Genomic DNA, 15,510 nt, shown 5'->3' on the forward strand with positions numbered 1-15,510 from the left:
ACACTTGTCAGCACACTGAAGCAACTACGAAAGAACAAAACAATCACATGCAAGGCGTAACAAGGTTTTTACCGTGTACTGTTACAACAAAACTGACCTGTGCTGTACTTCTTTCTCTGCATCGTTTCCCCACACAGATCACAATAAAAAACCCCGCAGGTGTGTGCTGATGAAGGTATGCTTGCTTTGAGTTATTCCAGCTGTAATGATGACCTCCTAAAAAAAGCAGCAAGAAGAAAAAAACACAACCAATTATCCAGCTTTTCATTATTCCAAATTACACAGTTGGCTGGTGAGTGTCTCACCTGCTAACAGCACACCTGCGATTTTATGTTTGTAGCTGCAATAAACTACGATAACAAAACTTCCACTTTCTTTGCAGTGCTACAGCTAAAGTATATGTAATATCAAGTTCTTACTCATTTTAGTCTTTCACAGGTATTTGCATTTGCACCATATGAACCAAAGTTGGATCATTTTATCATTGCCACTTATGTATGACTTTTATTTTTCTACCCTTTATTGTGAAGAAAGAGAGGGGGTCACTCGAAATGAGGAAACGGAGGGATTGAATGTGCTGCTCGCAGATGGGAACAATCCCTCAAAGCCACTGCGTCTCACATCATTCACACTGGAGGGGGAGAAAAAAGGCTTCAGAGTGGGCTGTGGGCCATTCCCGACCAAATGCAATGGGGTGCGGGCAACTGGACAAGGGGGTGGAAGTAATCAAAAGCACAAGAACAGACAGACGGGTGTGGAGGGGGCTAGCATGACGGAACGGAGAGCAGGGAGGGGAGAAAATACTTTTCATACAGTGTGTGTCAGAGCACCCTGCAGTCCTGAGCACACTCACTCAGAGAGAGAGCGGGGGACAAGAGGGCCAGTGCCTTTGATCGGGTAGGTGTGTGTGTTTGTGTGTGCATGCAAGTGTGTGAAATCTTTTTGTTTTCTTTTAAATTGAGATTTATACAAGGCTAAATGAGAAGTAAGGGTAGAATAATTTTGGAAAAATAATCACTGAATGTTTTACCTTAATTTTTAAGGTAACAGAGTGAATATTACAAAACTGGCATTCATGGAAGGTTTAAGAAAGCCAGGAAAGGCTTTTCTGAGTTTCCCTGTGGACTAAGACCAGTAAGAATGTGACTGCCTGCAGGCAGCAATATTTCCAAATGAAGTCCATGCCTGCACTGCACCTTAAACCTAAGTAGGACAGAAGAATAACAGATTTAGTTAAAGTTGGCAGTTATACTTCTGAAAGATTTTTTTGTTCTTTTAAATGTCAAATTTCACATGTTTGAGCATTTCAAAACGTTCTAAAACATCTGTAAGATTATAAATCTCGAACATTTTGGTGATTGTGAATAACTTTTTCTATTTTTTGGCCTTTTTAATACCACTGCATGTCCCTCTGTTCTCCCTGTGTTACATTACAGTTAAGATTTGAGTGACTTCCTTCCATCATGCGTCAGGTGATTTTCCTTTTGTCTGCCCTGATTCCCCTCGTTCTCTGCCATGGATGGAACTCCTGGACAAATTACTGGCAGAGCCAAGGATACTTTTATGGCTCCCAGTATGCAGACAGAGCATACAGTGTGTCGGCGTGTCCTGACGAGTGTGACTGCCCCTCTTCCTTCCCCGTTGCTATGTACTGTAATGGGCGAGGCCTTACCACCGTGCCACCGATTCCCTCCCATATCAAATACTTGTATCTTCAACACAATGCCATCACATCTTTGCCTGACTCGGCTCTAAGCAATGCAACCAATCTGGTGTGGCTTATGTTGCATTTCAACCAGCTGACATCTGAATCAATTGGCAAGAAGGTAAACACGTAGTCATAGGCACATCCAGACACACATCACTATAAATAGCGGTACAATGGCTGACAGGTGTCTAACAGCCCGAGTCGGTTTTCTTTTATTGCTGTCTGTTCTTAATCCTCAAGTTAATTTCCTGTGTTACCTGTTTTTTTAAAGAAAAGAAGAAACCAAAAGGGGGAAAAAACATGAATAAATATTGTGGTTAGTTTTCTGTCATCATATAATAAACTTGTTATAATTTGAAACATGTATGGGTAAAGCAGTGTGATCAGCAGAGCACATGCTCACACTAAACCAGACAGCAGCTTGCTACATCAGAGCCACAAACCTTGTGGTCTACAACCCTCAGCATAAAGTCTCTTTCTCCAGTGAAACACACTGAAAAACACATCACGCACATTCACGCACTGTAACCATCAGTTTGAATGCTAGTTGAAACTTAGCCGGTCGTTTGCAAACACATAAAAAGATGTAGTGTAATATCATTTCAATATCACAACCGACAATAATGCATCTGTGCTCTGAAAAGGCCCCTTTCATCATTTTTATTGTAAAACCACCACATAATTTAGGATGATTTTTCTTTTTGGGTTTTATACCTGCTCATCTTGATCATTTTGCAGGCATTTGTGAAGCTGGGGGAACTTGAGCGTTTATATCTACAATACAATAATTTGACCAGCATTCCTTCAAACCTTCCCCTCTGCCTGAGAGACCTGAGAATGGATAACAACATGATTGAGAAGGTAAATCTTCAAAAATTCACATTCACAGCCCTCCTGTTTTAGTCCAACATCAGTTGAGACATTACGATATGCTTTACGGCTATTGCCACTTTTACCTAGGTGTCACCTGCAGACCTAGAGGGAATGGATAACCTCACTATCCTGTACCTTCATGATAATGCTCTCTCAGAGGTGGGCTCATCACTGAAGGGGCTGAACTCCCTCACACTGCTTGACCTCAGTAGCAACAAGTTGACAAAGGTAATTGTTTATCTGTTTTTTTCTAAATGCATTATTAAGCAACCAAGGTAATCTCGTTCAGAGATGTTGTGTCACTGTCCCAGGTCCCAGCTCCGCTCCCTGCATACCTGCATCAGCTCTACCTGGAGTACAATGCCATCGACTCTATACCTGAGGGATTCCTGAGCCTCTTCTCTCAGCTACAGTATTTTAGGATGTCGCATAACCTGCTAACAAATAAAGGCATCCCCGCTAACACGTTTAACGTGTCTGGGCTGGTGGAGCTGGACCTGAGCTTCAACAAACTGGAGAGAATTCCTTCAGTTAGCACCACGCTGCAATACCTTTACCTGCAAGCCAATCAGATCAAAGGTGAGAGTTTCTTTGAAGAAATCATTTTTTTAATCGTCATGCTCTACATTACCATGCAGTTTTCTACCTTTAAGCCAGTTTTGTTGATTTCGTAATAAGAAAGTTCATGATCGTATATGTACTGCCACTTAGATTAAACGAGAACAAAAAGTTGTTTGCTGGATTTTGAGAAATGAGATGTTGGACATGTCTTTTCCTGGGGTGATTTATACAGTTATACTGCCATTTTACAGTTTTGCATGAAAGTGAACTCATCGCTGTCTCCACTCTTTCTCTTGCCTGTAGAGTTTACTGTGGGTAGCTTCTGCAGTGTTGTGGACGTGACAAATTTCTCCAGACTCTTAATGGTGCGACTGGATGGAAACGAGCTCAGTCTTGTGGACATCCCCACCGACGTGAGCCATTGTCTGCGCCAGGTTCTCGACATTGAGATCTAAGCATGTGCACAACGCAGTCTGTGGCTCAGTTCACCACATGCACCTACAGCAGGACTATTTTTTAAAAAAAAACAGGTTACAGCAGATATAAGTTGATATCTACAGCAGGTAGTGAGTTAGTTATTAGTGATTGCAGAGAGCATCACTGTGAGCTTTACTAGAAATTCCTCCAGTTAAGAAAGAAAGAAAGAAAGAATGAAAGCCTGTTTTTTCTCGTGTATTGAAATTTCAGATTTACAAGGATAAAACACCATAAATGAGCCTTTAATCACAAAAAAACAACAGAACCTGAATGAAATTCAGGAATGGTTCTCTGACCTTCATCCTATTTACAGCATACTGTGCTGTAATGATTCTTCCTCCACGTGTCTTAATGCATGCGCAATCATCCATGTAGGGAAATCTCAAAAAGTTGATTTTGTTCATGTGGACGTAGCATTTTTAGTGGGAGAAACATTTTGTCACTCATTCAAGTGACTTCTTCAGTCTCATCTGGACGTAGCGTCACCAACCTGTTTATAAGGTTGGGGACGCTACGTCCAGATGAATAGAATCAACTTTTCGGGACTTCCTCCATGTGTTTTATTGCTTTGTATAATAAGGTGCTAAATAACGGTTTGTATACTGTGAAATATATAATTTCAAATATAGATCATATGTAGAATACTAAAACATTATTATGGTGTCTACTGCATGAGAATATGTTATTGCACTTGGTTATATTAGTTTATCTTTCTGAGAGAAAAATGCTGTGACAGCTTGATTCTGTTTAAGATCGTCTTTTTGCACAGTGAAATTTTCTTAGAGAAACAGAAAATGTCTCTGTTCCATGAGAAAAAAATAATATGGATATCGTACTGTAGTAAATCAGACATGCGTGGGGCTCGTGGTCTGTGAATTAGGATCTATGTAAACATTGCATGGATTAATTATTATCCTGACAAAGGGTTTTTGTTCATGAACCCATTGCAGAATAAATAAAGTTAATAAAGATCTGTGTCATTTTTGTCCTATATTGATCAGCCAGTGATGAAATGCAATACTGAGGTGATCAGTCAAAAGTATGAACTGTCTCTCTTTGATCTGGGATCCGAGGAGAAAGTTTTTGTAGCTATTCCTCAAATGGTTCCTTATAACAACTTAAATAATAAAAACTCAAGGTTTCCCAGACTTGATCAGTTATATTCACTTCACTGTTTCACGGTGCTTTAAGTGTTGTTTTTAAATAGTGTTTCATTTACAGGATACATTTTATTTGAGATAACAGGCTGCTGAGTTGTCACATATTGCTATAACAAACTTCCTCAGTAATTGAATAGAGAGGAACACAGTAAATAGACACTCAACCAATCAAAGAAGCTTTATTCCTGCAAGCTCCACCTGCAAAGTTTGTGCTCTTTGAAAATTACTACACGGAGCAGGAACTTTGGGGGATTAAAATAATTTACCTAGCACTTAAGTTAGATCCGGGACGCTGGGGTCGAGCCACTTCAAGGTCTCTCTCGCATTTCCTCCTGCAATTTCAAACGTGGCTGAAAAGTGTCTTTGAAGTCTTTGAATTAAAGTTTATGTTGATCTTATCTCTCAATGTTAAATTCATACTTATTTCAAAGGTTTAATAACAGACATGAGCATGAAGCGAGTATCAGTCACCAGTGAGGGTTTTTAGGGCCTGATGCAAGGTTTCTACATAGTAATAGACAGGATAAAGAGGTGTTTCATTTATAGCTTATTTACACTTTTAACCCAAGGTGCCCACAGAAACCAGTTTCCTTGAGAAACCACAAGGAGTCAAAACTCTGAAGCTGCCCAATATAACACTGAGGAAAGCTCTTAAGGGGATACTGGCACAAAGAAGAGTCATTGGATTCCTTAAAATATTTATATTTTTTTTAAATTGTACCTCATTAACCCGAATTCTTGAGACTAATTGCTCCTCTAAACAGCTAAGGCGATTTTCTCATGGCTATAGAGATATTTATCAGGCTGGTTGGCTTTACTCGAGAGGGAAACTAAGACTCTTCTTTCTTCTCACGTTTCTCTTTAGTTCCTTTTAGCTCTATCTTAATAGCCTTCCATTGCAATTTAAGTGTATGTTTTTCTTTTTACATTTATTATGTCTGCTATGTTACAAATGAATATTTTTCTGGGATGGACTTGTAATGCTGATAATGTTAACGATGACGTGCTGTTGCATCAGGGCCTAACCCTCTAAGCGTCAGCTCACCAGATGTGGGATGGTCAGAGGACACATAATGTCTAAATTTAGGATGTTTTTCCACTGTAGTCTGTGAACAAACACCACAGGATCATCATCACAGTAAAATGTATATCAAATGACTTCTGTGGTTAACTTGTGGCTAAGGGTCAGTGACCAAAATAGCAGAGAACTCAGGTACAGACCATTGCAAACAGGTACAATGAGAAAAGAGAACAACTAAAGGTCTCACACTGTCTGAGTAACTGCCACTGGGCAATAATACTGTTTGCTCACAGCTTTAAACTCACAAGCTCTGCTTTCAATAAAAGAAGGATTTGTGTATAGTTATGGTGGAGAGTAGTAATGACAACATGTGGCTCACTTCCTGTTTCTTCCTGAGTACTGAGTAATTTCGAGGACATTTCATAGGAATTGTTGGGAACTTTATGCCTTTACGTCATACAGGGAGTGCAGAATTACAGGGAGTGCAGAATTATTAGGCAAGTTGTATTTTTGAGGAATAATTTTATTATTGAACAACAACCATGTTCTCAATGAACCCAAAAAACTCATTAATATCAAAGCTGAATGTTTTTGGAAGTAGTTTTTAGTTTGTTTTTAGTTTTAGCTATTTTAGGGGGATATCTGTGTGTGCAGGTGACTATTACTGTGCATAATTATTAGGCTACTTAACAAAAAACAAATATATACCCATTTCAATTATTTATTTTTACCAGTGAAACCAATATAACATCTCCACATTCACAAATATACATTTCTGACATTCAAAACCACACGCTTCTTGCAACCCTGTTGACTATTTTGAATGAAACGCTGGATTGTTCGATGATCACGCTTCAGAAGCTTTGCAATTTTGAGACTGCTGCATCCCTCTGCAAGATATCTCACTATTTTTGACTTTTCTGAGCCTGTCAAGTCCTTCTTTTGACCCATTTTTCCAAAGGAAAGGACGTTGCCTAATAATTATGCACACCTGATATAGGGTGTTGATGTCATTAGACCACACCCCTTCTCATTACAGCGATGCACATCACCTAATATGCTTAGTTGGTAGTAGGCTTTCGAGCCTATACAGCTTGGAGTAAGACAACATGCATGAAGAGGATGAAGTGGACAAAATACTCATTTGCCTAATAATTCTGCACTCCCTGTAGAAAACATGAGAAGAGAGAGAAGCAGAAACAGAAGACAAATGTTGAATTTGAAGCAGAGATGTTGCTACTGCTACTGTACCCATGCACAGCTATAAATCACTATAGGAGGATTTACAGTTCTTCCACAATTTGACAGTTTGCAAAAAAGACATTTGGGGTACTAGCATGGCCACTGACAACAAGCAGTCACTCACAAAGCAAGTTAACAGATCTCTGATTAGAAATTAGCATTAGCCAAGCCAGTAACCTAACTTTGTCCTTATAAAATAGGGCGATTACTCACCATAATGATCAACTTTTAACGGCTGCATTTTGATGCCAAATAACAGGCTGCACAAGCAATGACCTCACTCCATCAGAATCGTTCTCTGTAGTGATTTAATTGGCTCACAGCACCTTTGGAATATTTGAATAACCATGATTTGACTGACTGGCAACTGCCTTACTATTTAAAAAGCTGAACATTTCACTGCATGCAAGAAAAGGATCCATAATTTGGTCTTGTAAAGCACAATGTCACACCATTCAAAGTGAACAAGAGGTAAGAGTGTTAGCACCTCATGTTCAGCTTGACTACCTGAACCTGAAGCATGTGAATGCTCCCAAAAGTAAGATACATAGAGATAATGCGCATTTGTTCATAATCTCTTTCTTTTGTAGCAAACTATATAGTAAAGACTGGATTATCTGAGTAAAATCTGTTGCCCTGGCAAACACAAATAATTCATTAACCATCTCCACTTGTTTAACTCCTTTGACTCATAAAACCTGTGGAAAGAAGCTTGTCTAAGTCTAAAGAATGAACAGAATGTATAGAACTTGTTGGCTTGATAATTACATTTGACCTTTGGATATGACAAAGTTCCACTGTTATTCTGGCATCTCTGTCAAACTCCATAATCCAGCATACACAAAGCAGGGGTCACAGGCAGCAAGCCAGCAAGGTGATGAGAGCAGACAGGGAGCAGGAAAAAAAGGCAAAAATGAGGGGCGAACAAAAAGGTTTTACATTTTTAATGTTCTTAAAGAATAAACAACACCAAAAAGGTTGTAATGCAGAATAACTGCAGACACAGAGACAATCTGGCAAGTGGAATAAGGTTTTAGGTGTACCCATACTGAGCTAAGTGTTTAGTTGATAGTTGAGTGAAAATGGACAAGAAACGAGGTAACCTGGAAGTACAGGCAACTTAAAACAATAGTTATAATAATAACCTCAGAAGACAAACATACACAAGTTGTTCGCTCAGAAGTGCAGATACTTGTGTTAATAAAGATTCTGGTGAAAACGAATGGCCAAAATCTTCATCTTCATGCTTTGCGCTCATGGTCCTTGCATATGTTTTGTTTTTCTCTTTCATCTCCATGTTTTTCAACATGCACAATATGAACACCAACATGTTCAAACTGGTTTGATGTTAGGAAGGCGCACAGCAAGAAGGAGAGAGCGACAACTACTTTCAGAAGGGGTCGCCACAGTGGGCAGCTCCACGTGTTTGATTTGACCCTCCTGACACAACCCCAAAGGGAATATGTGTCCCTGGCAGGAAATGAACCATTGACCGTGTTAGGCGAAAGTGTTAGTGAAACAAAATAACTAATATCCCCAATTAGATGTATGACAATTAAGTAGTAAGCTTTATTATTTTTGCACTTAGCATTAGCAAAACCATTAGTATTATTGAACAATAATACATGAGGCCAAACCATTTCCATGCATGTGGGTCAGAACCCTACAAACAACATCTGACTGGTAGTAATAATGTATTTTATTGGTCTCGTATGTCTGCTGTATGTTTCAAATGATGTAACGTCAAAACCAGGGCCCGTTCACAGGAACATTACAAAACACTTCATTTATCTTCTGAAAATGTTATATTTGATGACCAATGATGGTTCTGTCTCGCTGGAACGAGACAATCCTACTACAACAGCAAAAAGCATTGGACACCAACCAGAGCTCTTTGATCTCGTGCACGAGAGAGAGAGAACAGTGACAGCGCCGTTCCTTCGCTTGACCCCAGTTGCTCTCGTCTGCTTCCTCGTAACACTGCTCTTTATTAAGGTACATGAATATGCATAAATTCATTATGGCGTGTTACACAGACATATATGTGAACAAAGAATACCTTGTCTGTGTGTGTGGCCCAAAAGTGACCTTGTGAAGATTTCCCACAGCTGGTGCTAGGAGCGCAGCGGTCCACCTAAACAAAGGGCTTGTCACGGTACTGGGTCGTGTGACCCAGTGTTTGAGTTTTATGTATTTTTGTATTCATTTTCAATCTAGTTCATTTCTACGTTGCTGTTCAGACCTTATTTCTTAGTTATTTCTGTCATCTCCCCTTGTACCCGGTCTCCCTGGTTCCTGCGTCTATGTTTCATGTCTATGTGGTTATGTTAAGTTCATGTCATGTTTTATCTCCATGTCTATGCCTCCGTGTTTCCTGGTTTATTTTGTAAGAGTCTGGTGTTCTTTGTTCATTGTAGTTAGTGTTACTCTCCCCTGTATTGTCATTATGTTTCATTCGAGTCAGCTGTGTTCTCATGTGTCTCCACTTCCCCTGATCACCTCATGTGTGTGTTTAAGTCCTCTGTTTTCTGAATGTTGTTGTCAGGTCGTCTGTTATCTCCACCATTGTCTTAGTCATTGTTATAGTCATAGAACTTCATAGTATTTGTTTCTTAGTGTTTTTTAGTTTGCTTAGGGTTCCATGTTTAACTCATGCTATCATCCAAATAAAGGATCGCTTTCTGTTTAAACCTGCAACTCCTCGTCCACATCTGCTTTTGGGTCCTGTTTCAAAAAACACACTGGCGCACCCCGCCGTGACAGGGCTGTTATACTTATGTGGCATTCGGTTCCACTCAAATAGGCCAAAGGGAGTACAGAACGCAGTCTTGGGCCTATCGTCTTCCCTAACTGGGACCTGATTGTAGCCACTGGTTAAATCCATGGTGGAAAACCAACGGGCACCAGTCAGCGCATCTAGGGATTCCTCAGTGCGCAGCAGGGGGAATGCATCTTTCCTCGTCTTGTTGTTCAATTGCCGATAGTCAACACACATGCGTGGGCTGCCTCCTTTTTCTTAAAAAGCACAATGGGAGAAGCATAGGGGCTGCTACTCTCTCTAATCACCTTAGCCCCTAGTAACTGGTTAATATGCTCTTTCACAACCTCATACTCCGAAGGGGGGATGCGCCTCTAACGCTGCCGCACCGGGATATCATCTAAGAGCGGAATGTCATGGGAGATCAAGTTAGTGCAACCCAAGTCAGTGTCATGAGCAGAAAAGACCGAGCTCTATGTCTTAAGGAGAGACCTCACCTGTCCCTGTTCCTCTGCTGATCCTGCACAGTAGGAGTGGCGGTGTGAGATGCCATTGTGGCTACATTAAGGGGTATTTCTGTCACACCAGCAGGCAAACTGACCACGTGAACATCCTCCAGGGTCCCCATAACGGTCCTGGGATGAAGCAAAACTGCTGTGGTCCCTACGTTAACAACTGGTATGTATACAGTACCTCTAACCACTCGAACCAATGCAGGGGACGCTTAAGTCCAGCAGGCAAGTTAACATCATTGGGTTCAAATAACACTGTGGCACCTGAATATTGCTCAGAACAGGTGGCGGCCACTATTTTCATTACACCACCCGGAATGCAACATGCTCGCTTACCTCTCACTCTCACATGGCCAGACAAATCCTGTGGGGCTCTCATACTAACATCATGGCACTTTTGCAGTGCATGCACAAGGGGTTTAGGGGCAGAACTAAACAATGCTTCACCATGTTGCCCAAAAAGCTCATGGTAACACTTCCGAATCACATTCATCCCTAATATACCCGGAACCGTAGAAGGCCCTGCACCTGGAGGATCTTTAACGATCAACACGCCACACTGTGGAATGAACTTACCACAGAGACGTGGTTCAATAATAAAAACAGACAAATTATTATTTAAACCAGCATATAAAAACACGAGCATAAATATCAATATACAAATATTCTAAAAAAGAATTCAGAGCCAAGGCTTACCGGTGGAGGGGCGGGGATGCCGCGCACAAAAACTCCTCAAAAAGAAAAGAAAACTCGTGCGACTGTCTGTGCAGTGTCTATTTGTGTCTGTCTACATGTTGGGTGAGTGCCGAGTATTTGGTTGTGCATATGGGGTGGGAATGCACGTCTGTGTCCGCGTGTGCCTGTTCATCTGTGTCTATATGTCAGGTTGGGTCTTAGACTCAACCTCTCTGGGTACATCTCAGGCCCTCTAAAGTACGGAGGCCTATCTCCCCTCACCACACTCCCTGCCGGTGGCTGATGCCCTCAGACGTTGGTGTGTTGGTGGTCCTTGTCGTCTGGGGCTGGGCGCTCATGTATGTACCGGCTCACTCCTGGTGGCCGATTGGCGGGGCCGGGCGCCTGTGGCCCGGCTGGGCTCCTTCCGGGGGGTGGGATGCCCTCAGGCCTCTGGGCCTGAAGCTCGGTCCTCTCTGGCACAGCTGGCTGCCGGCAGAGCCCGCGGGCACGCCACTGCAACCCCTCTGGCCTTTGCTCCGTAGCTGCGGGGTGACCCCTTGTTTGGGGCTCTACTCAGCTCTTCCCAGGAGGGTGGCACGGTTCCCCCCCCTTTGGTGGTCCTCCTCGGGTCCTTGTACTCTGGGGCCTCTGGATATCTGGGGCCTGGATCTCCTCCATACCTACTTCATACCCTGGTGGACGGGGCTATGGCTCCCCACACTCCCTAGCAGATCGTTACATGGAGAAACCTTTGGAATACAAGCATGCTGATCCACACAGGTGTACACACGGGTGTTCACAGACGCGGACTACAGCTTTCTTGGCTGCTGCCTCAAAGCACATTGTGCGCTGTCTATCTTGCGTGCGGCACAATATCATTTAATATTTAGTATCTACTGTTATCTACTGCTAGTGTTACGGGTCCCAGATGTGAAGACCACAATAACAAAAAGAATACAAATCTGTAAAAATAAAGGTAGAGTCTCAGAGAAAGAATCACAGGAGCACTCGTGTCTTTTCCCGAATTGCATCTCTTATTTCAGATCAACAAATATAATTTACATCCAGTGCTTTCACTTGTCAGATATGCTCAATAACTGTAAAAGGTAAATAAAAGGCATTTGGCAAATATATGCATCTATGGTCATTACATTTCTCCAGTTTACACTGTTAACCACACTATTCCTTCACTCATTTACATCAGCAGTGCAGATACCATATAATGCCTTAACTGTCTTATTGCTCTCTCACATATAGGGCAAACTCAAAATAGCTTATCCACAAATCCGATATACAGTGGGGCAAAAAAGTATTTAGTCAGCCACCGATTGTGCAAGTTCCCCCACCTAAAATGATGACAGAGGTCAGTAATTTGCACCAGAGGTACACTTCATCTGTGAGAGACAGAATGTGAAAAAAAAAAAATCCATGAATCCACATGGTAGGATTTGTAAAGAATTTATTCGTAAATCAGGGTGGAAAATAAGTATTTGGTCAATAACAAAAATACAACTCAATACTTTGTAACATAACCTTTGTTGGCAATAACAGAGGTCAAACGTTTACTATAGGTCTTTACCAGGTTTGCACACACAGTAGCTGGTATTTTGGCCCATTCCTCCATGCAGATCTTCTCGAGAGCAGTGATGTTTTGGGGCTGTCGCCGAGCAACACGGACTTTCAACTCCCGCCACAGATTTTCTATGGGGTTGAGGTCTGGAGACTGGCTAGGCCACTCCAGGACTTTCAAATGCTTCTTACGGAGCCACTCCTTTGTTGCCCGGGCGGTGTGTTTTGGATCATTGTCATGTTGGAAGACCCAGCCCCGTTTCATCTTCAAAGTTCTCACTGATGGAAGGAGGTTTTGGCTCAAAATCTCACGATACATGGTCCCATTCATTCTGTCCTTAACACGGATCAGTCGTCCTGTCCCCTTGGCAGAAAAACAGCTCCATAGCATGATGTTTCCACCCCCATGCTTCACAGTAGGTATGGTGTTCTTGGGATGCAACTCAGTATTCGTCTTCCTCCAAACACGACAAGTTGAGTTTATACCAAAAAGTTCTACTTTGGTTTCATCTGACCACATGACATTCTCCCAATCCTCTGCTGTATCATCCATGTGCTCTCTGGCAAACTTCAGACGGGCCTGGACATGCACTGGCTTCAGCAGCAGAACACGTCTGGCACTGCGGGATTTGATTCCCTGCCGTTGTAGTGTGTTACTGATGGTGACCTTTGTTACTTTGGTCCCAGCTCTCTGCAGGTCATTCACCAGGTCCCCCCGTGTGGTTCTGGGATCTTTGCTCACCGTTCTCATGATCATTTTGACCCCACGGGATGAGATCTTGCGTGGAGCCCCAGATCGAGGGAGATTATCAGTGGTCTTGTATGTCTTCCATTTTCTGATGATTGCTCCCACAGTTGATTTTTTCACACCAAGCTGCTTGCCTATTGTAGATTCACTCTTCCCAGTCTGGTGCAGGTCTACAATACTTTTCCTGGTGTCCTTCGAAAGCTCTTTGGTCTTGGCCATGGCGGAGTTTGGAGTCTGACTGTTTGAGGCTGTGGACAGGTGTCTTTTATACAGATGATGAGTTCAAACAGGTGCCATTCATACAGGTAACGAGTGGGGGACAGAAAAGCTTCTTACAGAAGACGTTACAGGTCTGTGAGAGCCAGAGATTTTCCTTGTTTGAGGTGACCAAATACTTATTTTCCACCCTGATTTATGAATAAATTCTTTACAAATCCTACCATGTGAATTCATGGATTTTTTTTTCACATTCTGTCTCTCACGGTTGAAGTGTACCTCTGGTGCAAATTACTGACCTCTGTCATCATTTTAAGTGGGGGAACTCGCACAATCGGTGGCTGACTAAATACTTTTTTGCCCCACTGTAAGTGCATAAATCTTACTAGATTAGACAAAACACACCTGGATGTATTACTTTGCAATGTAACAACATAAATGTACATTCATTCTCAGCTTATTCTTAACATTTCCACATCACTTGAACCATAAAGTGTATACAAGATATTTTAATCTCGAATAATCTGATGTCAGGGCCTTTACAGTTAAATTAGAGCACCACACACACATATTTGCTTGTTAAATGGAGTTTACCAAGTTTAAATACATACCGCGGGCTGGCGAGCTCTCGCGGTAACTCTCGCGATAACTCGCGGTAACTCTCGCGAGACCTGGGGCTGCGCGGCTCGGCTTTACCGCCGCTGCGGTGCCGTGCTTCAGTAATTTTCAACTAAACCCCACTTAAGGTTACATCAGCGGTGTCAACATAACTCTCAGTAAACACCGAAGTAGAACAAGGCACAAAACCCTCATACACTGTATTTTTAAGACGATACTGACCTGTAAAAATAAAGGTAGAGTCTCAGAGAAAGAATCACAGGAGCACTCGTGTCTTTTCCCGAATTGCATCTGAGAGGACAGGAAGTTGGTCCGCTCTAGGCAACCGCGGGCGAACGACTACAGTGTCAACAGTTCCGCTTATTATTTCTCACTTTTACTCTCCTCAATTGTTATGGACTACACGTAATGAATGTAAAATAATAATTGTCTTAATTGCTGACATATGTTTTTCTTAAAAATAATAAAATTTACCAAAATGTGGTAGCACATTTGTGTTCACCACACTAGCTTTATTGTGATGGTGCTGTTTTTTTTATTATGTTGCTCTTTTTTTGTTTGCTTTCTCTTGGGTTTTTTTTCTCCATACAGGTGATCCAGGTGTTTTGTTTGTTTTTTTCTCTCTTCCCCCCCTTCTCACCATCTCTTCTCCCCTTTGGTTTTCTTTCTCTCCCTCTCTTTCTTTCATTTTTTCTCCCTGTCCTATCCCCCAGTCATGTCTGTCCCGTTTGTAGCAACCAAAAATAAAATAAATTCATAATTATAATTATAATAAAGGTCAATCAAATGGACCAATATAGCAAGGCCATGATGATCCACTTGGTAAAATAAATCCGCTTGGCATCTTTCTTGGCCTTAAGACAACAATTCTGATGGCTAAAGATCCAAACGGGACACAAAAAAAAAAAAAGAAAAAAGAAAAGAAAACTCAACAATACACAAGTGCAGCACACTATCACACGCTCATACTAATAAACTAAAAATGCAGGTGTGTAACACTCAAAGGATCCCACCACCAAGGCACCCCAGTCCCCTCCACGTCAGGCCCTCCGCATCTGAATAAAAGAACGAAAATTATAATATATTCCAAGAAAAACTAATATGCAAACGCTGGGGTTAGCCCAACTGCAGGAACCCACTGGTGATCCGCTGCTAGAAAAAGGGCCTCCTACCAGTGGTGTAACAAAAACCCAAACTACAAATCAAAACAGAGAGACAGACATACCAACTAAATAAAACCTTAAATCTGGAGCAGACGGAGTCGCTGTATTACTCCAAATTGCCGTCGGCCCGACTACTTTATTTTAACAATTCAGTCAATTGACGTGTAATTATCCGCTGTCCACGCCGACGTCCACTCTTAAGAGGC

General features: G+C 41.8%; 2 protein-coding genes across 3 annotated transcripts in view; one reads left to right on the forward strand and one right to left on the reverse strand.

Annotated features, from left to right (window-relative positions):
- The window catches only part of LOC147330462 (lumican), a 32,748-nt gene that overhangs the window by 14,054 nt on the left and 3,184 nt on the right, over positions 1-15,510 (reverse strand). For both annotated transcript variants that reach the window (XM_086292010.1, XM_086292009.1), the window contains one exon: positions 98-216. In XM_086292010.1, coding sequence (XP_086148136.1) covers positions 98-122 — 25 coding nt within the window. In that variant the 5' untranslated portion in view covers positions 123-216. The remainder of the gene's footprint in view (positions 1-97; positions 217-15,510) is intronic.
- Positions 741-4,588, forward strand: fmoda (fibromodulin a). The gene is made up of 6 exons (XM_086292012.1): positions 741-897; positions 1,437-1,826; positions 2,447-2,569; positions 2,669-2,809; positions 2,893-3,160; positions 3,446-4,588. The coding sequence occupies exons 2-6, from the start codon at positions 1,464-1,466 to the stop codon at positions 3,595-3,597; spliced, it is 1,047 nt and encodes a 348-aa protein (XP_086148138.1). The 5' UTR covers positions 741-897; positions 1,437-1,463; the 3' UTR covers positions 3,598-4,588.

The sequence above is a fragment of the Aulonocara sp. 'chitande type north' Nkhata Bay genome, linkage group LG5 (genome assembly GCF_057382095.1).
Source record: "Aulonocara sp. 'chitande type north' Nkhata Bay isolate Kocher_YH1m ecotype deep benthic linkage group LG5, A_spYH_male_GT1.1, whole genome shotgun sequence".
NCBI classification, from domain to species: domain Eukaryota; kingdom Metazoa; phylum Chordata; class Actinopteri; order Cichliformes; family Cichlidae; genus Aulonocara; species Aulonocara sp. 'chitande type north' Nkhata Bay.

What these genes read in the sequence shown, in the direction of transcription:
- fmoda (XM_086292012.1), top strand. Translation starts at nt 1,464, where the DNA reads ATGCGTCAGGTGATTTTCCTTTTGTCTGCCCTGATTCCCCTCGTTCTC. An exon ending in ATAACAACATGATTGAGAAG is followed by an intron (nt 2,570 to 2,668) that starts GTAAATCTTCAA and finishes ACTTTTACCTAG; the next exon opens with GTGTCACCTGCAGACCTAGA. An exon ending in GCAAGCCAATCAGATCAAAG is followed by an intron (nt 3,161 to 3,445) that starts GTGAGAGTTTCT and finishes TCTTGCCTGTAG; the next exon opens with AGTTTACTGTGGGTAGCTTC.